Raw genomic sequence first — 27,280 nt, forward strand, 5'->3', positions numbered from 1 at the left:
AAACCAAGGCGCAAAATAACTGCCCATGAACTGAGAAAAGTCAAGCGTGCAGCTGCCAAGATGCCACTTGCCACCAGTTTGGCCATATTTCAGAGCTGCAACATCACTGGAGTGCCCAAATGCACAAGGTGTGCAATACTCAGAGACATGGCCAAGGTAAGAAAGGCTGAAAGACGACCACCACTGAACAAGACACACAAGCTGAAACGTCAAGACTGGGCCAAGAAATATCTCAAGACTGATTTTTCTAAGGTTTTATGGACTGATGAAATGAGAGTGAGTCTTGATGGGCCAGATGGATGGGCCCGTGGCTGGATTGGTAAAGGGCAGAGAGCTCCAGTCCGACTCAGACGCCAGCAAGGTGGAGGTGGAGTACTGGTTTGGGCTGGTATCATCAAAGATGAGCTTGTGGGGCCTTTTCGGGTTGAGGATGGAGTCAAGTTCAACTCCCAGTCCTACTGCCAGTTTCTGGAAGACACCTTCTTCAAGCAGTGGTACAGGAAGAAGTCTGCATCCTTCAAGAAAAACATGATTTTCATGCAGGACAATGCTCCATCACATGCGTCCAAGTACTCCACAGCGTGGCTGGCAAGAAAGGGTATAAAAGAAGAAAATCTAATGACATGGCCTCCTTGTTCACCTGATCTGAACCCCATTGAGAACCTGTGGTCCATCATCAAATGTGAGATTTACAAGGAGGGAAAACAGTACACCTCTCTGAACAGTGTCTGGGAGGCTGTGGTTGCTGCTGCACGCAATGTTGGTGGTGAACAGATCAAAACACTGACAGAATCCATGGATGGCAGGCTTTTGAGTGTCCTTGCAAAGAAAGGTGGCTATATTGGTCACTGATTTGTTTTTGTTTTGTTTTTGAATGTCAGAAATGTATATTTGTGAATGTTGAGATGTTATATTGGTTTCACTGGTAAAAATAAATAATTGAAATGGGTATATATTTGTTTTTTGTTAAGTTGCGTAATAATTATGCACAGTAATAGTCACCTGCACACACAGATATCCCCCTAAAATAGCTAAAACTAAAAACAAACTAAAAACTACTTCCAAAAATATTCAGCTTTGATATTAATGAGTTTTTTGGGTTCATTGAGAACATGGTTGTTGTTCAATAATAAAATTAATCCTCAAAAATACAACTTGCCTAATAATTCTGCACTCCCTGTAGTGTATACAAAAAAGCACCTCCATGCCGACACGCGGTGTGCAAAATGACCTCTGAATGCAAATTTTGTAAGACAGCCTAAATTGACATGATGTGGAATTAAAATCTGCGCATCAGATTTATATTTTTTACATGACCCAGTGAGATGATGCTTTTGGGGACATGTCACCACTGCGGCCAAACTGTTGACTTGGGGAGACCCGCGATCTGCAGCAGGGAAGTGAAGGAGCTGGAACCCAGCGCCAGGGATTAGGTAAGTATGACTACCTCTGCAGGTCCGGCCACGCTGTGGGCTCTGCCCAGTAGGGCCACAGGGGTTAACTACCCCTTTAAAATACGCAGGCCTGTAATGCAACGACTAAATAACAGTAAGGGGCTCTTATATTTCTTTTAAGTAACCCTGATGGAGGTCGTACGATTGACACTCTAAATTAGGCATATTTCTGGAGCAGATTGCGGCGCAAAGGTCATTTGCTCCGCAATCTGCGGCCTCTCCCCCACTCACTCCACGCCTCTTTTTGGCGTAGAAAATGGTCTAAATGTAAGACTGCAAGAAAGCCGTCACATTTAGAAGCGTCGGTAGATCTGCCGAAGTTATGAAGAGGCTGGCGCTTCTTCATACCTCCGGCGGATCCACTGCCAGGGCGCAGGGCCTTATTAAGACCGGCGTCTAAAACTTTCCAGACCACTGATATAAAATGTAGTGGAGAACTAGCTTGGTCCTCGCTGCACAAGCTGTACCATATAACTAGTTATATCATGCAGTATAAGATCTATATAGAACATAACAGTTGAATCTGGCATTAAAGGGTTTCTGTCACCCCATTAAACCGTTTTTGTTTTTTTTTCTTTACTAATAATCCCTATAGTGCGATCTCATGATACATAAGCAAATTAATCATTTTGGTTCAGTAGAATTTGCTAAAAATCGATTTTTAAAATATGCTAATTACCTTGCTACCAGCAAGTAGGGCGGCTACTTGCTGGTAGCAGCCGCATCCTCCGATGGTAATGACGCCCCCTCGGCATGCTGATTGACAGGGCCAGGGAAGGGAATCGTTCTCTGCTGGCGCTGTTAGAATTTGAAATCTCGCGCCTGCGCCGTACCTGTCTTCAATCGGCGCAGGCGCACTGAGAGGCGGCCGCTCGCTCGACCGCTCTATCCTCAATGCGCCTGCGTCGATGACGTCATCAAGTACACCCGGAAGAAATTTATTATTAATAATCGTTGGTGGTATAGTGTTAATAACTGTCATTTTTATAAAATTATTTATTCCCATTTCGTTGGTGGTTTTTGTGGCAGCATGCTTATTATGTACATACTTACCTGATTCGAGCATCCAGCGACGTCACCAGACTCTCCGCCTCCTTCCAGCGATGCCGGCGTCTTCTCTTCCGGGTGTACTTGATGACGTCATCGACGCAGGCGCATTGAGGATTGAGCGGTCGAGCGAGCGGCCGCCTCTCAGTGCGCCTGCGCCGATTGAAGACAGGTACGGCGCAGGCGCGAGATTTCAAATTCTAACAGCGCCAGCAGAGAACGATTCCCTTCCCTGGCCCTGTCAATCAGCATGCCGAGGGGGCGTCATTACCATCGGAGGATGCGGCTGCTACCATTAAGTAGCCGCCCTACTTGCTGGTAGCAAGGTAATTAGCATATTTTAAAAATCGATTTTTAGCAAATTCTACTGAACCAAAATGATTAATTTGCTTATGTATCATGAGATCGCACTATAGGGATTATTAGTAAAGAAAAAAAAAAAAAACGGTTTAATGGGGTGACAGAAACCCTTTAAAGGGAATCTATCAGCAATTTTGACCATGCTGACAGCACTAGTTAGGGGCTAGGGAGAACAGGACAAACATACGCTTTGTGGAGCTTTTTTTATCAGGTGTATAAGTAGTGTAAATATGAAGTTTTATTCTGCCAGATCCTGCTCCTTCAGGTGCCCTGAAAAGCGGAGCTTCACTCTGATGTTTCCTCTGCATTGAGCTGCTTCACAGCCCTTTGTTTTGATTGACATCTGTAGTGGTTTGCCGATTGGTTGCTACATCAGTCACCCAGCAGAGCAGAGGGTCCATGAGAGCACTTCACAGTGAAACTCCGCCTCCTGGGGACTTGCAGGAGCAGAATCTGGCAGAATAAAACTTCATATTCATATTACTCCTTATAATAAAAGCTCCACAAAAGGTATATTTACCTCTCTCCCTAGCCCCTACCTAGTGCTGTTAACAGTTTAGTATAGTCAAAACTGCTGATAGATTCCATTTAATATTCATCGTTAGATTCTGAAGGTCCAACTACAGGCACCCTCATTGATCGCTAAAAGGGATTCCACCCTCATCCTTCTATCCTCTTGGCTACCATGGTAGCTGGTAGCATGCTGGAAGAACTGGTGATTGGGTTCCCTGTTTAAAGGTTTGGCTTTCGTCAGAATACAAAGTACTTATTTGTATGGTACGGCAGGGCTCGACAAGTCCCAGGCGCAAGGTCGCCATGGCAATCAGGAATTTGGTCCTGGTGTTTGGGTATTTGTCAGCCCGTTTTTAAAGGTGCACGGGCGACGGGTGCGGAGTGCTGGAGGGGGGCCCTTACTGCCCTGTAGCCTATCAGAGGCCGGTGCAGGCCGCGTGATAATCTAATAGCGCCGCCTGAGCCATACAGTGCTGGACACAGGCCAGAAGAGGACTGCATCGCATCACTGACAGCAGCATAAGGTAAGTATGAGTTTATTGTTTTTATTATTTATAGTATACTGTGGCAAGAAGGGGGCCCTATATACTGGCACAATATGGGGGGGTGGGCACTATGGAGAAGAGGGGAAGCACTATGGGGGCCCTATTCACTGGCACATTATGGGGGCCCTATATACTGGCACATTATGGGGGGCAGTATGGAGAAGAGGGGAAGGAGCACTATGGGGGCATCTACTGGGGGCCCTATGTACTGGCATGCATTATTTGGGGGCTCTATGGAGAAGTGGGGGGGGAGCACTATGGGGGCATCTACTGGGGGCTTTATGACGCGGCTCCGCCTGGCTCCTAACTTTTTTAGCTGGGTCCTAGATTCCAAGGAGATTTGTCAGGACCTGTGGTATGGACTTTTCCTCTATTCTTGATGTGTGGAACGAGGGATGAATCCACGAACCTCTCTGTTTTTTAAATGCATACTCTGTTTCTACAGCTTTATCTACTGCTCCTAAATCCACATAGTTCTTCATCTTCCTGATGTAGTTGTTTATCTCTTCTTCTATGCAGTTGGTCTGCACTTTATATGATCTCGTTAAATTGCTTCTTTTAAGTTTGTCCGCCCGCTTTTCCTGTGCAGGCAATGTCATGATCTGAAGAGAAGAGCGAGGTCAGGTGCCAAGCGAGCAGTCTGATGCTTTCTGTGATTACCAGGCTCTGTTTATTACTTATGTAAATAGCAGCAATCTGCCTCCTGGCACCGGGAAGCCTCCCACCTCATTGCCAGTCTATGCGCCTATTAACCATTTTCTCTTTTCAACTTTTTAATGTTTGATCTTGTATTTGGCCTTTTTTTAAAGTGTACCAACCCCTAAACTTAAAGTAAACGTTCTACCTAGAATATATTAGTGAGTTTCATAAAACATACCATAATTCCCCAATACAATTTTATTATCCAGATTATAATGTGTATAACGTCCTTCAGAAGACTTCGGATTGACCTACCAGTCAGAAGGACAGAAAAACTGTGCCCCCTCCCGTGAATCTAAAGGCCAATTTACACGGAACTGTCTTTCATACCACCCATGGATGGTCAGCAAGGAGCGGTTTCCTATATATCAATTTCCTGCAGACCCGATTGGCTATAGTAACCATAATTGCCCAGTATATCTTAACCCTTAGGCTACTTTCACACTAGCGTTTCTCTTTTCTGGTATTGAGATCCGTCATAAGATCTCAATACCGGAGAAAAACGCTTCCGTTTTGTCCCCATTCATTGTCAATGGGGACAAAACATAACTGAACAGAACGGAGTGCTCCAAAATGCTTTCTGTTCCGTTTGGTTCTATTCTCATACCGTAGAGCAAACCGCAGCAAGCTGTGGTTTTCTTTCTGTCATGGGATGCGGAGCAAAACGGATTCGGTATGAGCCACAATGCAAGTCAATGGGGACCGATCCGTTTTCTCTGACACTATCTGACACAATAGAAAACTGCTCCGTCCCCCGTTGACTTTCAGTGGAGTTCATGACGGATCCGTCTTGGCTATTTTAAAGATGATACAACCGGATCCGTTCATAACGGATGCAGACTGTTGTATTATCAGTAACAGAAGCGTTTTTGCTGACCCCTGAGAAAACGCTAGTGTAAAGGTAGCCTTAGAGCACCTTGCCATTTTCTGTTTTTGTGTTTTTCATTTTGCACTCCCGGCCTTCCCAGAGCCATAACTTTTTTATTTTTCCATTCACATAGCCGTATGAGGGCTTGTTTTTTGCAGGACAAGTTGTACTTTCTAATGTCACTATTTAATATTGCATATGATGTAGTGGGGAGCTGGAAAAAAAAATCCAAATGGGGTGGAATTGAAAAAATAAACACAATTCTGCCACAGTTTTATTGTGTTTTTTTTTTTTTTTTTTTGTTTTTCCCGATACCATAAAATTGACCCGTTACCTTCATTCCTCCAGGTCAGTACATTACAACGATACCACACTTGTGTAGTTTTTCTTACGTTTAATATTGGAAAAAAAAATCTGTACTTTACAGTGATACCATTTTGAAGTATGGGTGACTGATCAGTTTTTAGTTCATATTTTTGCGGAGGGGAAGTAACAGAAAATTACCATTTTGAACTTTATTTCCATTAAGCCAATTGCCGTATAGGATAAATATTGTAATTTTTTTTAACAGTACAAGCGTTTTCGGGCACGGCGATGCCTATAATGTTTTGGGGAACTTTTTAGATTTAAAAAAATATTTTTTTACATATATATATATATATATATATATATATATTTGTTAATAAACTTTATTTTTTGACTTTTGTTTAACTTTTTTTTTTAAGTCACTCTAGGTGACTAGAACTGGCAATCATGCCAATTGTGTTCTGTAATGGGTATATGTCCATCACAGAACAGGCCATTTACTCTATTCCAATTCAGTGCTGCCACCTGCTGGCCTATATTGGAATATTCAAGTGATAGATATCGGAGCCTGCTTGAGGCTTGGGCTATCACTGCAACATAACAGCTTCCCAGGTCTCAGCCGGGGAACGCTGTTACAGACGCTGGAGCGTGCGGCTCCCGTTTCTCAACCACTTCTGGCTGATTGCATACATCAACCCCAGGCCTCTGCTGTTTGAAACTGCAGAAACCCTCTGGCTATGGCACCCGCTGCATGAGCAAGTGGGCGCCATCTTTAAAGTGTCGACACCATACATGTACGGTGGTCGCCAAGAGGTTCAACTGTGTACTGTCGGCAAACAATGATCTTATGTGACCCATGAAAGATGCAATCGTTAGAAAATAATTGGTGGCACCTTTACGTTAATTATTGGCAATTATTGTTAACTAGTATTCATACGAACACTCTTCCCACTAGGATTGCACCTGTGTATAACGGTCTTAAATACTTTGGGGGGGATTTATCATAGACCAATATTTAACGCCAGTCTAGGATATCACCTGTGCTGAGGCGAAGGCTTCGTCATAAGTTAGGCATATCCTCCGGATGTCCGTGCACCTAGAGTGAAATCTAGGCCAGCTCAGAACTGTTGTAGATAAATATGCTGGACCTGCTGACCCTGCCGCCTTCTTGGGGAAGTGGCGTGGGTGGTGTAGAAACACCCTTTGTGCCTAAATTTTGGCCAATGGTGATTAAAAAGTTGCAAACACTGGGTTTGCGACTTTTTCACACCAGAAAACTGATGTGGAAATGATAAACTCCTTTGTATTTTTATATGTAGACCAGAGCTGCACTCCGACTTCTGCTAGTTCACGACTGACTAGCTCGTCGTCCAACTGATTTGTGACCCCTTCTCCGAGCTCTTGTAATGAAGTGCAGCGGATCGTTTTCACCACATCTTATTCTCATAAACATTGGGGGAATTTATTAAGTGATAGATTCCACTATTTCAGCATATACATATAGATATACATCTGGAAGGCCAGTCATATACAGTGCATTCAGAAAGTCTTCAGACCCTTTCACTCCCTAACCTCGTGCTAAAATAAAAAAAAAATTTAAAAAAAAAATCTGGATTTCCCATCAATCTGCTCTCAATACCCCGCAATGAGAAAGTGAAAACAGAAATTTAGAAATGTTTATAAATGTATTAATTTAGTAAAATTTTGCATGGGCCTAAGTATTCAGCCCCTTTGCTATGACACTTGAAATTTACCTGTGGGGGCCTCTCATTTCTTTTTCAATAAATTAGCAAAGATTCTGTTTTCACTTTCTCAGAATGATGGGGAAAGATTAGAACTTTTTATTTTTCATTTTAGTACAAGGCCGCAACATAAAACGTGAAAAATTTAAAGGGTCTGAAGACTTAGCAGAATCTGCACAGGGCATTGAGGAGTCACTGCAACTATCAAGTGCCGAGCCTTTTCTTTGTGTGGTTTTTCGAGGTTGCTACCCATGTACCAGAAGGCAGCGCCAGCCGATTTCTGTATGGCTAAATTTATTTATGGGCATGTGCTTCTTAAACGGGATATCTCCCTACCCACAGAATAAGGGATGTGTCTGATCAGCTGCTGGGCCCCTGCTGATCACAAGAACAGGGACTGGTGTAATCGCAATTTTAGCGATTCTCCCATCTTCTTTGTGTGGTGCCAAATCAAATAGAAGTATAAGTATGAGTGCACCATACTACTTTCATAATGAGACCAGACACACCGTTTGTTTCATGAAAAAGCACTTCCTCATCCCCCTGAGCCAGAACAAGAGAGAGAGAGAGAGCTTTATTCGAGTTATATAGACTTAAATAGCAGACATGACATCACATAAGGGGTGTTCCTTAAGAAGAGACTATTGGCTCCTTAACTTGATAAGGAGTTGTTTCAGCAACTTTAACTCTGAGTTCATAGGTAGATTTGAAAACTGCAACCTAATCCCCCCCCCCTTCCCCCTCCCCTATTGACCTTAAAACAAAAGAATGCACACATGGCTCATACATCTAGTTTGCAGCCATCTAGTGGACAAAAATGTGTACTACAGAATGTTCACAATATATATAGAGAAATAAAAATCTATCTCTCACACTGGTGCCCCCTTGTTTGGATGGATCGGTGGTCGCGCATTCATGCTTCCGCTCTATTCATCTCTACGGAGCTGCAGGAGATAGCCGAGCACTTGAATTGAATGGGGCATACCCCAGAGGTCATACCCCCACCAATCAGACACATCCCCTATCCTGCGGATAGGGGATAAGTTGCCTTAATAGGTTAAACCCTTTAATAAATTAAGCGCTTCAGTTTACTGAAATGCCCATCTTAATAAATCTTCCCCCCCACCCCCATTGTGTCTAGACCACACTTCCCAGAGTGCAAACTATCAGAAAACAAATCTGTTCAGGCATTGAACCAGCAAGGGGTTCTGGGAAACTAGTTCTGAGCTCTCCAAAATTGCGAAAGCAGCTCTGAACCATATAACACCGGCTATTTCTCAGGATGAGGACAAGATGAGTAATGCAAGGTATTTATGGCGTTACTCAACTTTTTATGTGGATCCGTTCTGTATGTAAGGCTTAGTTCACATCAGCGTTCAGCCTTTCCGTTCTCCTCCTCCGTTATAGGAGCAGGAGAACAGAAAGGACGGATTCGGCTCATAACTGAGCCGAACGGAGCCTACGGACCCCATAGACCCCCATAGACTATAATGGGGTCCGTTAGGTTTCCGCTCAGAAGATGATTTTGGAGCGGAGACAAAAGTTGTGCATGCAGGACTTTTGTCTCCGCTCCAAAATCATCTTCTGAGCGGAAACCTAACGGGCCCCATTATAGTCTATGGGGTCTGTAGGCTCCGTTCGGCTCAGTTATGTGCCGAATCCGTCCTTTCCGTTCTCCTGCTCCTATAACGGAGCAGGAGAACGGAAAGTCTGAACGCTGATGTGAACTCGGCTTAAACTGTAAACTGGTGTTCAGAAATGGACGTGTACTTTAAATAATGCGTAAATTATAACTACCTGACGTAATGTGAATATTGGAACTGGTCCTTTAAAAGTGGAAGCAACCTGATAAGGCTACTTTCACACTAGCCTTTTTTTGCGGATCCGTCATGGATCTGCAAAAACGCTTCCGTTACAATAATACAACCGCATGCATCCGTCATGAACGGGTCCAGTTGTATTATGTCTTCTATAGCCAAGTCTTAAAACACCATTGAAAGTCAATGGAGGACGGATCCATTTTCTATTGTGTCAGAGAAAACAGACCCGTCCCCATTGACTTACATTGTGGGTCAGCGTTTTGGTGTCCGCCTCCAGAGCGGAATGGAGACTGATCGGAGGCAAACTGATGTATTCTGAGTGGATCCTTATCCATTCAGAATGCATTAGGGCAAAACTGATCCGTTTTGGACCGATTGTGAGAGCCCTGAACGGATCTCACAAACGGAAAACCAAAACGCTAGTGTGAAAACAGCCTAAAATGTGAAGGTCCACAGCCTCGCAAAGGGAGCGATTCCAATTAGGCTAGGGCTACACGGTGACTGTGGTCACGGCGGGATTGCAACGCAAGTCCTTTTGTTGGCTGTTTTGTGACTTGCGTTGCGATCCCATTAATTTCTATGGGATCACCTCTAGTCTGCGATCCTGGTCGCGCAACTAGTGTCTCCGTCTGGCCTTAAAGTACCTAAAGGAATTGCTAGGTGGGCAGTTCTCTAGTATACTATTTCAAGTGGCTCCTAACTGGGCCTTCACTTCCAGAAAGCTTTTAACATTTTTAGAAGAAATTCTGCAGACTTGCTGGGTGAGATATATCTTTCGCCCGCGATGAGCGGATTAGCTCCTCCATCCAGTGTGCGTGGGGTTAAAGAAGGAAAACTATTTTTTATGTCTTATGTCGTTTTCGTGCTGTTTGCTGGAATACAGAGCTTAAGAAAAGCTGGCTCTGCTTTTATTAGAAGTCTTGAAGATCAAAAAAACGCTTCTTTTCCTGCAGATCTCCGAACCTTTGATGGAATTTTGGCTTCCAACACGCAGTACATTTTTAATTTTCTTTTCTCCAGCGCGCCTCCACCTATCTCAGATATTCCAGGATCTGTTTATACTGCCTAGAGTGCGCAAAATAGTCACCGACTACGGGCACTTGAAGCTATTACAGGCAGAGGGCCACATCTATACACCGGCCAGGATAATATGTTTAGATAGCGTCAGAGGAGCCTCTGGCCCGCGGCTAAGCGAGTCAAATTAGCTGATGGCCGTAACTAACAAAACATCACCGGACGCAGCTGATTCTGACTCGGATTCGCCACGGGCAACGGTGGTTTTCATGTCAGATCTAATTGCGAGAGTAGAAATGTTTTTTTTCCATGATCCATCATGCTTCAACACAAATACGGGGAACAAGGCTGACATCAGAGTTTGGAAATGCACTCGGACGAATTAGAGCTAGTGCTCACTTGCACTCCGCAACACCCATCATCTTTATGTAGTTAAAAGGCTTCACGGTGACAGCGGAATTCAAAGGAAGACGGTCGCTGAGAAAACAATCTGGAGATGTGTCTGGGTGATAATAAAAATGCTAATGTTTTATGAGATGAAAGAAAATTGCTCAACCGAACCATTATCCATCCTTCGTGGCACTTGAGAGGATGAAAAAAATGGCGCACTGCACTCTGATTCCTCGGGGTGTCTCAGGCTGCGTCACTATCTTAAAGGGATTTTTTGCCCATTAATATTTTCTGTATGACACACGCCATAATTATTCTAGGACTATTGACTGGCCGGCCGTGGTGACATCAGTATGGATGACATCATCATCATGCAGGCAGTGGCTTGATCTGTGTATATAACATTAACAGAGGATGCCATCTTCTCGTCCTTTTTATATATTTCACCAAATTTGATGTCTTGCTGCTTGGGAATCGGTTTCGCTCTTTTTTTTTTTTTAAGGCAGTACATGGACTGCAATATTGACCTGTGGTTTTCATCCATATTAGAGCCCGTGTGCCAATAGGCACATTAGTCAGTCCTGAAAGCTATGGAGATTATCTCTACAGTAGGGTATGCGACTGTACTGGACCTGCATGAACTGAATGGGCCTGATTTATTAAAGCTTCCGATGGGGGGTGTAACGGATCTCCTAGCACCCCGACCGGGTACCTCCGTTGATAGATGCTTCTAGTGCTTCTTCCCGAGGTCCCCAAGCACTCCACTTGACACCGTAAGCACCGCAGACCCCACGAACCGCCGAAGCTTGGTTGAGGTCTCGCCGTCTCCTACCCACCCTGGACCTACAACAAGGCTCCAGTGGGTGAACCTCTCCTAAATCCAGAGAGCAGGAACAGCTCTTACAAGATCTAGTAGTTATAGCCAGGGGAGTATAGCAAATCTTCAGCGTATAGCAATCCCCCAGTGTCGATCAGTTACCTAAACACCAGCCTCAACATGATGAAGGGTAAAAACAGGATTTATACACATTTTCCAACAAGGTTACCACCCACAGGGTTTTGTAAAAACAGCCAATAACCACGTACAATACGCTCAGACACTACCACACAAAATCCTCCCCTCTGCCCGTGATCCAATTACCTCACTCTGGGTTGATTCAATCATCACAGGCAGGAGAATACACAATGTCTTCTGTCCTGGAGACAACCGAGACGTAATTCAATTATCTCTCAGGACAAAGGACATCGCCAATACATACAGAGAGACAATGGAACAGACCTCACTACTCAGCGTATACAATGTCCCACCCTTTTCAATACACATAGTCATTTAACATCCCAAAATGGCACGAATTAGACCAGGGGTTCAAGTTAGTACAAGTCCTTTGTGAACAAAAAAAGCCTGGCTGATGAGAGGGCCCATAATCCTGGGGCAAGAGGCTGGTAGCCAGGCCCCTCCAAAACCCAGTGGCGAGGTTGGTTTCGCCACAGGGGGTAAAAAAAGGGCCATTTTTGTCCACTGGAGCCAATCAAATCTCAGCTTTCATTTTTTACAGCGCAATTTAAAGGGGTTGTCAGACCAGAATGGATAGCTCAAGTTCACCAGAGCAACTCTCCACTCCGGTGGGGGGAACCGCTATGACAACCATATGCCCAACTAGGCTATATAGACAGGGATGTCTTCCTGGGACAACCCCTTTTAAGAGGGTGAGGATCGCTTGCTGTAGACAACCAGGCCAGTTTTTCTGTTAGTTTTGATAACTGAGTCCCAGTAGTAGATTTATTAGTTGTTATGGTGCACCAGTCTTTCCCGCCATGCAGCGTGCACCATACCGTATGCACATAAATCTGTCACAGAGGAGGAACAGCGCCATTAAATTTTTTTTTTTTTTACACTGCAGTATTATCTCCGTCCTGAAAAGTCAGAAAGACTGAACTGAAGACATCCTGATGCACCCCGAACGGATTTCTCTCCATTCAGAATGTATTAGGATAAAACTGATCAGTTCTTTTCCGGTATAGAGCACCTAGGACGGAACTCTATGCCGGAAAAGAAAAACGCTAGTGTGAACATACCCTAAATGATGACCTATCCTTTGGATAGGTCACTGATATCTGATCGGTAGGGTCCGACACCCAGGATCCCTGTCGATCAGATTTTTGAGAAGGCACCGACGCTCCTGTGAGCGCAGCGTCCTTTTCGCATTTTACCAACCACAGCACCGTACATTGTACAGCAGCTGTCCTTGGTATCGCGGCTCAGCCCCATTCACTTGATTAGGGTTGTGACTGATGAACATGACGCTACTGGCCTAGAGAAAGCTGCCAGAAGGCCATGGTAACTGTGACAAGATGAGCATGACTCCAAAATCCTCTTCTCTGTACAGTTTTTCTTCCACGATGTCTGAACTATATCATTTAAATTCTGTGAAAATGTATTACACTGCGGCATGGAGGCAGCAGAAATCCGCCACGTGTGAACTCGCCCCTCGTGTCCAGTACTCATGAATCACTTCTGTCTGTGCCGTGTGAACTGTGATCAGGAGTGGATTAGGGTTGATTGATCTGTGTGCCATAAAACCTGACTAATAGATCTCCCTCTATGTCTCATACTTCAGATCTATGCCGAACTCTGTGACTAAGTCATTATTATAATTTTTTTCTCTTTTTTAGATAAAACCAACATTCGGACACTGACAAAAAAGGTATGAAGACTTTACCCCGGGAGGTATTCCATGAATGTCTATATCAGCCATGAATACGGTCACCTGCCTCACATGCGCATCCTCTGAGTATTTACAACGTACTACCGGTCGTCTTACTCATCGGAGACAATTCATGTTAAAGGTCCAGCGTGTGGGATGCACCGTCCACACCTACCCAGTAACACCGCGCCACGTACTCTGGGAATCAGGAAAGGAATGTCCTGTTTTCTATATGGTTTATCCTAAAAATCTCACTTTCCACCTTCATAGTACATTCCAGTGCCCTGACTCAGATTACGGGGTTGTTTTATAACCGTCACGTGCATTTACAGGGTAGGATTTGTTAAAGACTTATTTCCGATCCACAGGTTAAATATCGAATCAGCTGGGGTCCGACTGCTGGGGTCCTCGCTGATCACAAGCCCAGCATGAATGAAGCAGCAGTCACGCATCTCTCAAGGCCGGCAATAGTCATGCACTTGTCTTTGGCAGTCTCCAGTGGTCCTAAAGAGTTTTTATTCTTATGCACATGCTGTCCTTGGTCGGATTCGAACCTAGGCACCAGTGCTAACCACTGAGCCACCATGCTGCCCCTAAAGAGTTTAATGGAAAGGCGCTGTACATGCGTCACCACCGCTCCGTTTGAATGGAGAACACTGGGTCCCCTTTCTCGTGTTTGGCAGGTGCCCCAGCAGTTGGACGCCAGCCAATCACTTATCCCTTATTTTGTGGGTAGGGGTCTTTAAATTGGGACAATCCATAGGGATTTAGTTGCGGCTTTTGATGTGAATGTGCTGCAGATTTCACCCTGCGCAGTGAAAATCAACATGCTGCAGATCTAAAATCAGGAGTCTTGTTTGGCCCCACGAGTGTTGGGACCACCATAGCAGGAGCCTCTCTTACTTAGCTCACTCTTCGCTGGGTCATAGAAGAGGGTCCCAAGCCCCTGTATGAGATCCATATGCCGTGCATATGGACATGTGTCGACTTCATGAGATCACTCCTTCCAAGCTGAATGAAACAGCTGTGTAGCCAATAAAGGATAATCTCAATCTCGGAAAGTGACGGTCTATCACTAGCACTCTACTCATCCGGATCTATATAAAGTCACCGCAGTGCTGATTTAGGCTCAGTTCACATCATCGCGTTTGCAAACTAGCAGGCTCTCTGTTTCTATCCTCATTCACACGTCAGTGTTCCACATACGTGTGCTGTATGTTTTCTCCATGGACAGCACACGTCCCCATTCATTTTGATGTGTGTATTCACACATCAGTGTTTTACCATGGTCCGTGGGTCCGTGGTTTTAGCACAGAAGCATGCTTTATTTTGTCCGTGTTCACAGAGCCATCGCTCCCACTGTATTCTACAGATCCGTGAAAACCACAGATGCAACACAGATGCCACACTGACAGCAGCAAAAAATGGACACACAGATCCACCACGGACATCGTCACGGAGGCATCACTGACCACCTTTTCACGGATTTAAACACAGACGTGTGAATGAGGCTTTACTCTGAATCTGTCAGGGAACTGCTCTGAGAGCTAGATCTGTAGCCCTTATCTCTGAACTCCTGACAGCTCGTAAACACTCATTATAGCTAAATTCTTATCAGCTTGATAATAATTTAGCTTAAATGAGTGTTTATGAGCTGTCGGGAGGTCAGAGATGAGGGCTACAGATTAAGCTCTCAGAGCTATTCCCTGACTGATTCAGAGTAAAACAGAGAGCCTGCTGGTTTGCAAATGCACTTAAAGTTAAAGCTCTAAAAAAAAAAAACATGCAGACTTTTTTTTTTTTTTTTTTTTTTTTTTTTTACTTAAGACCTACTGAAAAAATGACTTTTGTCCCCAAATGAGTGGAGTTCAAAAATAAAAATGCCCTCAGAGGTGCCCATAGCCATTAAGGAAGTTGATTACTGCCTGCCAGATTACAGTTATGTGCGTCTCTGTAACCTGACATCCTGGCTTTTTTTCCCCAAACAAAGATCGACTAAAGTTGGCAACCATTTAAAGGGTAACTGTCTTTTTATTTTTTTATTTGCTAGTTTATTAGAGCTAGGCATGTATATCTGAATTATTCTGTCAATGATTGTCAAAAGATCTGTAATTACCTTATAATAACAGCTTTCATTAATGTCCTCTGTCCCTTTCCACTGCTCCCTTAAAAGACAGTTGCTAGGGCTCGTCTGTCTCCGGCTAAGAAGACAGGAATACGGAGGGGCGGTCCTTCACACTGCATGCCTGCATTAGGCTTCAGAGTGAGGAGGCGTGTCTCTCAGTAATCTAATCTAATTGGCTGGCAGGGAGCTGCTGGCTACAGCAAGTATGAATGGGAAGTGAGGGAAAGCAGTTTTGGCCTCAGAGAACTGGCAGAGGAGCCATCTTAAAAAGGTCCTCATATTCTAAATGTTTAAACAGCTGTAACTAAAGGAAAAACTTAAGGAAAACAGTGGTATGTGAAGAAACTAAAGATTGCTTTATGCATAATACTGCTGCAGTAATATGCTAAAACTGATTTTTTTTTTTTATGAAAACATGACAGTTACTCTTTAAGACCCAAAAGCCCACCGAGTCTAAGATTGTAAAATATGGTTGCAATCATGTTATTGTCCTGGTGACTGAATGTTCTAAGGATGTAATGGTTCAAGAGCGTAAAACAGTAGTAACATAGAACTGTGATGGCTTGGTAAGTGCGCAGTAATATTAAAAGGAGTTTAAGTTACACCTCTGATAGTTATAATGCCCCCCATATGCCTGGGCCCCTCACACTGAATATACTTACCTGGCTCCCCGCGCCACTCCTGGTCCTCGCACCGCCACTGCTGCTTCTCCCCGTGTCTTGATGAGAACATCTGGTGTTGGGGGAGGGCGAGAGGGGGGGTCGCCAATGGCAGGTGGTGATGGGGACATGCCTCCCTAGTATCCTGGGTGACACTAGAGAGGGTCGTCCCGTCACCTCCTGCCATTGCCTGTTCCCCCTGACGGCAGATGTTTTCATCCGCGCACAGGGAGAAGCAACTGCGGCAGTGCGGGGACTAGAAGCCGCGCAGGGAGCCAGGTAAGTAGATTCAGTGTTAGTGGCCCGGCATATGGGGGACATTTTTTTGTCTCAGATAACCCCTTTAAAGTGACCCTTACTAATACTTATTCCCCGCGGTGTAGTTGTGGTAGGTTCCTGATCAGATTTATTTTCTCATTCTTGGTTTCGTAGTCTGTATTTATAGTATTTATGCTATGCTGTACTGAAGATCATCTCTCCGAGCGCTGACTTACTGGTGAGCCTGTGATGGGCTTGTGTTTACACACAGCAGCCAATCAGAGGAGACTAAGCTACAGGCGGCGGGGGAAGCAGCCTGAACCAATGATGGGACAGTAGGTGTGTCTTAGACTACCTCAGATTCCCTGTAGGTGCTGTAGCTAAGCTGTAGTCACCGATCTCACCTCTGCCCTTATGTTGTCATAAAAACAGACAAAAAGCCATATGTGAGGAAACAAATTGCAGATAAAAATCCCTCATAGCTATTGACTTGGATATTGTTTTGAGCTCACGACTGGACAGTCACTTTAAGTCTGTAGGTTTATGATGTCATCATTTTTAGCAATAAAGATCAATGATATTCTACATGTTTTAATGCATAGATATCTTTTCTATTCTATAGGAATTTGAATCCATGCTTTCTCAGGCAGCTAAAGCTAAACCAGGGCCAAAATTTTTCCGAGATTTAGGTGATAAAGGTGAGTCTTAACATAATGAAATGTACATCAGTGACACACATCCACAGATTACACGGAAAGTTATTTTATGTCACTGTGATGTGCTTAGAAGTAATCATGGTAATCATGCACACAGTGAGGTTGAAGTATTGCTATGCTACATGTTAACATAATGATTGTGAATGTAGTGGTGTTGTGACCTACAAGTTGTCACAACTCTGGACTTAAAGGGGTTGTGCAATGATTTATTTTGATGACCTATCCTCTGGATAGGTCATCAATATCACATCGGTGGGGGTGCAACACCCGGGACCCCCGCTGATCAGCTGTTTGACGAGAAGGCGGCGGTCCATGCGAGCGCCACTTCCCAGTCTTTACACTACTCCTTGTCTCCGGTGGCGTGGTAGCATAGTGTAATTAAAAGTACTCACTCCATTCACTTGTACGCAGCGAGTGCTTGTATTACACTGCACTTCCGGGGCGACAGGCAGTGTAATGAACAGGGAGCAGTGTTCGTAGGAGCACCAGAGCCTTCTCGAACAGCTGATCCCCCGCGGACCCTCACCGATCAGATATTGATGACCTATCCTGAGGATAGATCATCAATATAAATCGCTTTACAACCCTTACTTGTGGATCACACTCGCAGCCACTTGTGGGTCACAACACCACCACATTCGCTTGAAGAAGAAGAAGAAAGGGTCTATTTTTTGGTCCCCAGAAAAGGCGCCACTCTTGTCCATGGTCAGTATTTGGTATTGGGCTCACCCTCATTGACTTGAATGGGTAACGAGGCACAATCTAGGGACAAGTGTGACACCGTTTCTGGGAAAGAAGCAATGATCCTGACTTTGCCGTAGGATGAAGATCTTGCACGTCGTCATATGAAGTGCTGTATGCAGTCTGTCAAACTGAAAGCCGCTACTACTCGGAAGCCTATGTAAGAGAATTCATTATTGCGAGGGGTTATCGTTTGATCCCCTTTCTTCTACCCATCTGCACATATTTAATTTTCACACTCAGAAAGGTCACAAATTAGTCAGCAGTCTATAGATAAATGCGGTGTCGGCTTACACACCGCTAATCCTGTAATTATAAAATATATCTGCAAGGCCATTTATTTCCCAGCCAGAAAATTTCCTTTCTCTCCCAAAAAGAAATCTTTGTTGTCAGAATGAATATGTTGGAGTCCATAGTGTAAATGGATGCCGGCCCCCTCCTGTAACTGTAAGGAGCCCGCTGCTATATGCATCAACAATGTCATTTTCTTTTTAAGCAAATATAATTATACATTAAGCCAATTATGTCATCTGTGAAATAACCTTTCATCGAGCTGTGCACAATAGCGAGAGGGTGCCCAGAGACGCTGTTCAGTCCCTGCATGTATATGGGCTGTCCTCCCGATGAAATGATATAGTGTTCATGTTACTGACTGCACCCACATAGAAGCTGAATATTAAAATGTAACCCGTTTACCAATTGATAGCAAAAAACGTATGCATAATAAATGTTTTTCGTTCTGTCAATGGCGTGTAGCTGACCCCAACAAAGACACCCTGATCTATTAGCGTCCATGTGTTTTCCGTACTAAGACATTAATAAGAGAGCAATTGCGACAGGAATGCGCTTACTTTACGGAAAGCAGCCATACTTATAGCTGGTGGTACAGGTCCCAGAAGTGGGACCACCCACATATCGGCAGACCGGGAATCCACTGACCACCTTAGGCAGCTGTCACTGAAGAGACTGAAGAAGATGTACCTAAGAGTATGCCACACCGTCTGTCGCCAGATAAAAGGGTTTTAGTTTTATTTAAAAAATCGATAGCCCCCCCCACCCCAATTAAATGGGTTTCTAAGGCTAGTTTCAGCCTTAGAAATTCTACTGAAAGTGATACAGACATGGTTAAAATGATGGTACACATTCCTAGCCTGCAGTGAATTCCTTTCAAAAGGGTTTAGCAAGACTTTAATGTTGATTACCTATCCTTAGGATAGGTCATCAGTATCTGATCGGTGGGGGTCCAAAATCCGGGACCTCCACCGATCAGGTGTTTGAGAAGGCACCAGCGCTCATGTGAGCTCACCAAATACAGCGCCGCACATTGTATAGCGGCTGTGCTTGGTATTGCGCTCAGCCCCGTTCACGTCTATGGGACTGAACTGCTCCTAGGCCACGTGAACAATGAACGTGACGTCACACGGCCTAGGAAAAGCTGGAGAAGGCTGCAAAGCTACTGCAAGCGCCGCTGACTTTCGCAAACAGCTGGCGGGGGTCCCGGGTGTCAGGCCCCAACCGATAAAATACTGATGACCTATCTAGAGGATAAGTCATCAGTATTAAAGTGTCGGAAAAACCCTTTAATACCCAAAAAGCTGAGACGTTGAGGCCAAAAATAGCCGAGCGCTGTCCAATTGAAGTGAATGGAGCTGTGCCTGTAGTTGCGTGGCTGCTCTCCCCTCACTTTGGTGGTGGTGGTGGGGGGGTTCCTTTCTGGATATAGGTACAGGTCGCAGAGATGGAACCCGCACCTAGCGTTATGCCAACAATGTCTCAGATGAGAGAACCCCTTTAATGTTAGCTCATATACTAGCCCAGATTTACTAATGTGTCTGTGCCTAAACTCTGTGCAAGCATTTGCCCAATTTTGGCACAACTAGATTTTCTTCACTTTTTTCTCAAAAAGGAGGCGGGCTTGTTGGAAAGGAGGCAGAGTTGGGGCCTAAATTGCACCACTATTCTGGCATAAAATTCTGTCCCTGCATGTCATCCAGCCTGAGCCCCTGTGATAAATCTGCTGCAGTGCTAGACCGCGGGTCTAAGCTTACACCATTTATAGGATTAGTAAATCTGGGCCACTGTATGTGGACGACGCTTAGGCCTCTTTCACACGAGCGAGTATTCCGCGCGGGTGCAATGCGTGACATGAACGCATTGCACCCGCACTGAATCCGGACCCATTCATTTCTATGGGGTTGTGCACACGAGCCGGGATTTTCACGCATCACTTGTGCGTTGTGTGAAAATCGCAGCATGTTCTATATTCTGCGTTTTTCACGCAATGCAGGCCCCATAGGAGTGAATGGGGCTGCGTGAAAATCGCAAGCATCCGCAAGCAAGTGCGGATGCAGTGCGATTTTCACGCACGGTTGCTAGGAGACTATCGGGATGGGGACCCGATCTTTATTATTTTCCCTTATAACATGGTTATAAGGGAAAATAATAGCATTCTGAATACAAAATGCATAGTACAATAGGGCTGGAGGGGTTAAAAAAAAATAAAAAAAATTTAACTCACCTTAATCCACTTGTTCGCGCAGTCGGCATCTCTTCTGTCTTCTTCTTTGAGGAATAGGAGCTTTGATGATGTCACTACGCTCATCACATGGTCCATCACCATGGTAAAAGATCATGTGATGGACCATGTGATGAGCACAGTGACGTCATCAAAGGTCCTATTGCTCAAAGCAGAAGACAGAAGAGATGCCGGCTGCGCGAACAAGTGGATTAAGTTGAGTTAAATTTTTAATTTTTTTTTTAAAACCCCTCCAGCCCTATTGTACTAAGCATTCTGTATTCAGAATGCTATTATTTTCCTTCATAACCATGGTATAAGGGGAAATAATACAATCTACACAACCTTGAACCCAAACCTGAACTTCTGTGAAGAAGTTCGGGTCTGGGTACCACATTCAGTTTTTTATCACGCGCGTGCAAAACGCATTGCACCCGCGCGATAAAAACTGAACAACGGAACGCAATCGCAGTCAAAACTGACTGCAATTGTGTACCTACTCGCGCGGGTTTGCCGCAACGCATCCGGACCTTATCCTATACATATAAGGATGTAGCAGAGCTAACATTCAAACTCTTAACTCAAATTTCTTAACTCATTGTGATATCCTGAAACAAAAGGCATTGAAAGGCAGTTGAGGGTGTCGGCTTAAGACAACTAGTTTAGTTACCTCGTCTAGTTAAGCCGATGTATTAACTCTAGGGCTGCAGCTGTCGATTATTTTAGCAATCAAGTATTCTACCGATTAATACAACGATTAATAGAGTACTGTAATAAGAAAAAACTAATTAAAATAACGTTTTCCTTCACAAAAACTCATCAGTTTCTCCCCCCGTGCCATCAGTTCCTCCCCCCGTGCCATCAGTTCCTCCCCCCGTGCCATCAGTTCCTCCCCCCGTGCCATCAGTTCCTCCCCCCGTGCCATCAGTTTCTCCCCCCGTGCCATCAGTTTCTCCCCCCGTGCCATCAGTTTCTCCCCCCGTGCCATCAGTTTCTCCCCCCGTGCCATCAGTTTCTCCCCCCGTGCCATCAGTTTCTCCCCCCCGTGCCATCAGCTCTCCCCATGCCATCTGTCCCCAGCTCCAGTCAGATCAAATATTTACCTTTCCTGCTAGGGGTGGCGCTGGCACTCAACAGCTCTTCCATCATCATCTTCACGCGATACACTGAGACCTGATGTCACACAGCGTCAGGTCATAGTGCGCGCTTACGTGCACTATATCCTGACAATGTGTGTACGTCAGGAGGACAGTGCAGCGCGGTGCTAGCCAGCAGGAGACCACGGGGCGGTGAGTAATAACAAGCACTTCCCTCACGCTCCGTGGTCACATGGTACAAACAAATTTTCTGCCTTGAGGATTTTTGTGTGTCGAGTTACTCGATTGATTCGACTAATCGTTTCAGCCCTAGTTAACTCCTACATCTGTATATGCTGTGTATGGTGAACTGTAACTAAAGGCATGGAGTCAGATAATTTCATGTACAGGTCCGTCAGGTGCCTCCAGTGTCCGGACATCAGCATTCCCCTAATCCGCAGGCTCCTAGACTGTAAATCTTTGTGCTGTACAGACACACATTCCTGCTGCAGATTGCCCAGTGCTGACATCTCTTTTCACTGTCACTCACATCAAAGGGGCATTGCGGTTACTGCATTTTAGGTTTCGTCTTGCCCTATGCAACTACAAATATACAAGTCCCAGCACTTCAGGTTTTTCTCTTCAAGCATTACAGCATGTTTTCCTATATAACAGCAGTGGAAGAGCATGTGTCTTTATACAAGACATTATGACGTCTATTAATGATTCCTTTTTTCGTATTTAAGTGTAATAAAACAGAAATGAGCACGTGCAGATGTTTTCCCAAAGTCAAATCTGCCTGGTTATGTTCAGATTAGAGGCCGATCTGCCATAATATTAAGGATGGTGTCCCACAGACCCCAAGTCTGTTCAGTTTGCAATTTAAATATGTATTAACCAGTTAATGGCTCAACAAAATAGTTAACTCTTAATTTTCAAACTTCACGGACTCTCTGCATTTGGCCGCACCACGGCCACATCTTGCACCTTTGGTGACCACTATATGGGACACCACCCTGATGATTGAAGTGAAAAACGTTGATTAACTTATTACCATGGCACCTGTCAAGGGCTAGGATATATTGGGCAGCAAGTAAACAGTGACTTCTTGACGTTGATGTGTTGAAAGCAGGAAAAATGGGGAAACCTAAGCATCTCAGCGACTTTGACAAGAGCCAAATTGTCACGGCTAGACGTCAGAGCATCTCCAAGACAGCAGGTCTTGCAAGGTGTTCCCGACAGGCAGTGGTTATAATCTACTAAAAGTGGTCAGAGAAAGGACAACTGGTGATTGATGAATATGGGGAGTGAAGGTTAGGCCGTCTAATGTGATTCCACAGAAGAGATACTGTAAAGCAAATTACTGAAAAAGTTACTGCTGGATAAGCACAACCGGTCAGATTGTCCATGCTGACGCCTGCCCACCATCGAAAGCTCCTACAAGGGGGATGTCCGCATCCGGTTTAGTCAATGTGATGTTCTGGACACAGTTCTGTTGGGAAACATTTGGTTCTGACATTCATTTGGAGGTTACTTTGACACATACCACCTACCTAAAGATTGTACGGACCCCCTTCATGGTAGCATATCCTCTAATCCCATTGGCTTCCCTTTGCAGGATAATGCACAAAACACACTGCAAAAATAGTGTAGAAACTGTATAAGAAACACAAAAAAGTTTAAGTTGTTGACTTGACTTCTATAGTCCCCACCCACCATAACTTTTCCAGAACAATTTGTTGAGCCATTAACTGGTTGTCATATTTAAATTGCAAACTGAACAGACTTGGGATCTGCGGGACACCAATAGTACAAGTGACCACAAGAAACTTTGTAATATGTCTTTACAATAAGAAAGGGGCAGTTCTCATGTTAGCAGTTTACCTCCCTCTATCTCCTGCTAATTGCTTTTCACTTCGAAAAATACCTTAATCCTGTCCTAGATGGGAGCAGCTCCACGCGAGGGCCCTATTAAACAATTTAAAGGAAATCTAGGAAGAGGGGAGGGGGTGGGATGAGCAGGATCACACGCAGACAAGCAGACTGCTTCAGCTACAGAGGCTGAGATATAATGCTTTATTCACAACCATACAGGTCAGTGCCTCTCTGAAATATCCATGATCCTGGGGCTGCTTCTGAGTGCATAAGAGAAGTTTAGGAAGCAGATTCTCCTTTACTTTCTGTGTGCAGTGGATAGTAGCTAGTCTCCACCCAACATGTCTTAGAAACTACAAACTAGGCATTCAGCATGCACAGAGGAAAACTAAAAAATGCCAGATACAAGTGATATAGTGGCCATATATACACTGTAGTGTTATTCCTCATGTACACGCACTGTACTATTGTTTAATGCAAAGGTTAAGCATGTGTCTGTCTGTCGCATCTTCCGGGCCGACCGCAGCTCACCTGACCCGAACTGACTGTTTTAAAGTGATTTATGATACAGTCAACTCGTACCTGATCACTGGGATGATCATGATGATGTGAATACACTGCAATAGCCCCACAATCAGATCATACGGACTGTATCATCGGTCAGTCACTTAGATTCAGGGTAACCGCGGTCAGCCCTGGAAATGTAACCGACACGTAGACCGTGTTTCCCGTGCCGATCACATTTGTGTGAATCAGCCCTAATAATCAACTTATGGATCGTCACCCAAGGAATGCTAATTTTACAATGTGCTGCTTCCTCTAAGATCCCATTGTAATTCATGTTTCCTATTGCTACCAGAATCCACACTTTGCTCCTCGAGACTGATGGGTTTCCTTTATCTATTAATTTGGCTCAATGTAAACGGAAGAAAATTAAGTTTACTTTTCTGTAAGCGGTGTTTAAACATGCCACACTGAAATGTCTTCTGTACTATATAAGCCTCCGCTGAGTGATTAATCCCCATAGTGCCTGTCAGGCTTTGCAATGTCTTTCAAGGTATTCGAACACACAAGGAATGTAAGGACTCACTTCCCAGCCCCTCTCGATGGTGTAATGACTTCCACTGTGTGCGCCAAAATCATCGCCTAAACGACACCTGTATATTCTGACCTCACATACATATCATAGTCCTTGAAGGAGCCTAGAGGAAGATAAATCACCTCTTAGAAAGGACGTATTACACAAAGAGAGGAAATACCTTTTTTTGGGAAAGAGTTCTGTTATCATTGTGGTCTGGTAACCCGGCCGGTTTGTGTGGCCCCATGAGATTGCGGACAGGGGAGTCTTCACTCTTATTAGGTTGTGAAAGGGCTCGCAAAACAGTAATGTTAGAGAAGTGTTAAATATTGGGAAGTAAAGTTAAAGGGAACTTGTCATCCACTTTATACTACCCATACTAACAGCAGAATAAAGTAGAGACCGGTGAGTTGATTTCAGCGGTCTGTCATTTAAAAGGTAAAAGTAAGTGGTTGCCGAGAACCAACATCACAATCATCACAGACTGGGCCTGGAAGAGAGTCCTGGCCACCTGAGAAGAGTCCTGGTTATACATGACTTCCCGCTCTCCTGCTGATGACTGACCGGCTTCTACCAAGTTTTCTCCCTTTCTCTCTAGGAGAGAACTGCCAATCATCAGCAGATGGGCGAGAGAGCAGGAGATTAGGAATAACCAGGACTCTTCTCAGGTAGATTGGACTCTTCTCCAGGCCTGGGCTGCAATGATTATGATGCTGGTTCTCGGCAACCTCTTACATTTAGCTCATGAGTGACACACCGCTGACATCAGCATTTCTGTCACTGGTTTATGGGGCCCTCAGTGAGGTCAGCATAAAGTTGATGACCGGTTCCCTTTAAAGAGGATCTGCCGCCTCTCTTGACATGTCTGTTATAGTAACTAATTATATTCCACATGTATTGACAATTCCGGAGCATTAATTCCTATGACTCTATTGTGCCATTCCTCTTTTATTGCTGCCAGAAGCTATGAGAAAAGGGACAATTGTTCCTGCTAGAAGTTTATGAATAAAGATATCACTTGGTGGGTGGGGGTGGAAGGGGGGGCGTATCCCTGCACGGTCTGACACTGTCCAAACAGTATCGCAAGTGTTAAACTGCCGGAACACGCCTCCATCTGGTAACACCCAGCTGTACCCTTATTCATAAGCTTCTAGCAAGAATAATAGAGGAACAGCACAACATAGAGTTATAAGAAAAGGTGCTCCAGATTGTTGTTGTGTGGAGTCGCACGTAGTTACTAAACCAGACCTGTCAGGAGAGTTGAGAAGCCTTCTTTAAAGCCCTGCACTTGCCCCAGCAGCTTCCCTATTCATATCCTAAAGAGTGATGGTAAGGTTGTAGTTTGCAGCGTCCTGTGTTTCTCTGTAATATAAAAGGAAAGTTGTGGCCAACTGATTTTGTACCTAAGGCTATGTTCAGACGTGGAGGATTTGTTGCATACTATGAGTACTTATTACACCAAAAATTTTCAACAAATTACATTAAATTGCTACAGACTTTTGCAGCAGATTTCAGATTTACAAAAAGTATGTAAAGTAGTTCTGTACCAAGAAGAAATGCTCTATATGTTGTGCCACCTATCGAGAGTATATACCATCTAAGTCAGTGTCCAAACCTTCGACAGACCTTGTAATATGACTACGGATATAAGCCAAGACGGAAAAGATGCAGACTGGTCTCTTTTATCCATATTGAGAAGATTCTGGTTTGGGTTATATCCTTAGCCATGATGCAAGGTCTCTTGAAGGGTCAGACTTTAAAGGGGTGTTGTGAGACTTTTATACTGATAATACATAAAATCAGTATCCGATCTGTGGGGGGTCCATCACCCGGGACCCCGCCGATCAGCTGTTTTAGAATGCATCAGCGCTTGCAGTAGTGCCGCAGCCTTCTCTCTGCTCACCAAGCACAGCGCCCTACATTGTATAGTGGCTGTGCTCGGTATCGCAGCTCAGCCCTATTCACTTTTATGGGGCTGAGCTGCGCCTGGGGCATGTGACTGATGGACGTGACATCACTGGCCTAGGAAAAGCTGTGAGAAGGCTGTGGAGCTACTCCGAGCACTGGTGCCTTCTCAAACACCTGATCAGCGGAGGTCCTGGGTGTCGGACCCCCACCAATCAGATACTGATTACCTATCCAGAATATAGGTCATCAGTATAAAAGTCTCAGAAATCCCCTTTAACTTATTAGGTTGCTACCTGCATTAGATGGCAGTAGAGCGACACTTTCCTTCTTACTGGAAAAGAGCTACTTTGCATATTTCTTTCCCAGGGAGCATTGCTTGTCTATGGCAACTTGGCAGTCTCCACAATGAGAAACGTTATCCCTCCAGACCATACAAAGGGTGAAATCCATGACAGATCCACCCGTGTCCACAGTGCTTTCTCCATTTTGCATCCAGGGACAGACGGAAGAGCTCTACAGTGTGAAGACCACCCCATACAACACCCCATTTGTCAGCTTTCTGGGACCCTGTTGGCCTGACTTAGATTTACTTGCAGTCACACCTGAACTTTTAGGTCTTTTAGTGGAGATGGGACTTTAAGATCTAAATAGACAGTGCCTGTTGTAAGGGAATTGTGAAATCGCCTTACCAAAGACATTGCAGATGTCTTAATAAACCAAATAAATGTCTGAGATAAAAAAAAGCATAAAACAGATGCTAGCGGTCTAGCAAAAAGAAGAAAAAAAAAAAAGTTCATGTCCAGTGCACTAAAAACACATGAGTCGGTTTTGCACGGTCCGAGTCTTAACGACGACACAATGAAAAA

The 27,280-nt window shown here is 44.5% G+C and overlaps 1 protein-coding gene across 1 annotated transcript in view; it reads left to right on the top strand.

Annotated features, from left to right (window-relative positions):
- The window catches only part of MICU2 (mitochondrial calcium uptake 2), a 255,667-nt gene that overhangs the window by 174,053 nt on the left and 54,334 nt on the right, over positions 1-27,280 (top strand). The window contains exons 3-4 of the mRNA XM_040426209.1: positions 13,432-13,463; positions 17,128-17,203. Coding sequence (XP_040282143.1) covers positions 13,432-13,463; positions 17,128-17,203 — 108 coding nt within the window. The remainder of the gene's footprint in view (positions 1-13,431; positions 13,464-17,127; positions 17,204-27,280) is intronic.

The sequence above is a fragment of the Bufo bufo genome, chromosome 3 (assembly GCF_905171765.1).
Source record: "Bufo bufo chromosome 3, aBufBuf1.1, whole genome shotgun sequence".
NCBI classification, from domain to species: Eukaryota; Metazoa; Chordata; class Amphibia; order Anura; family Bufonidae; genus Bufo; species Bufo bufo.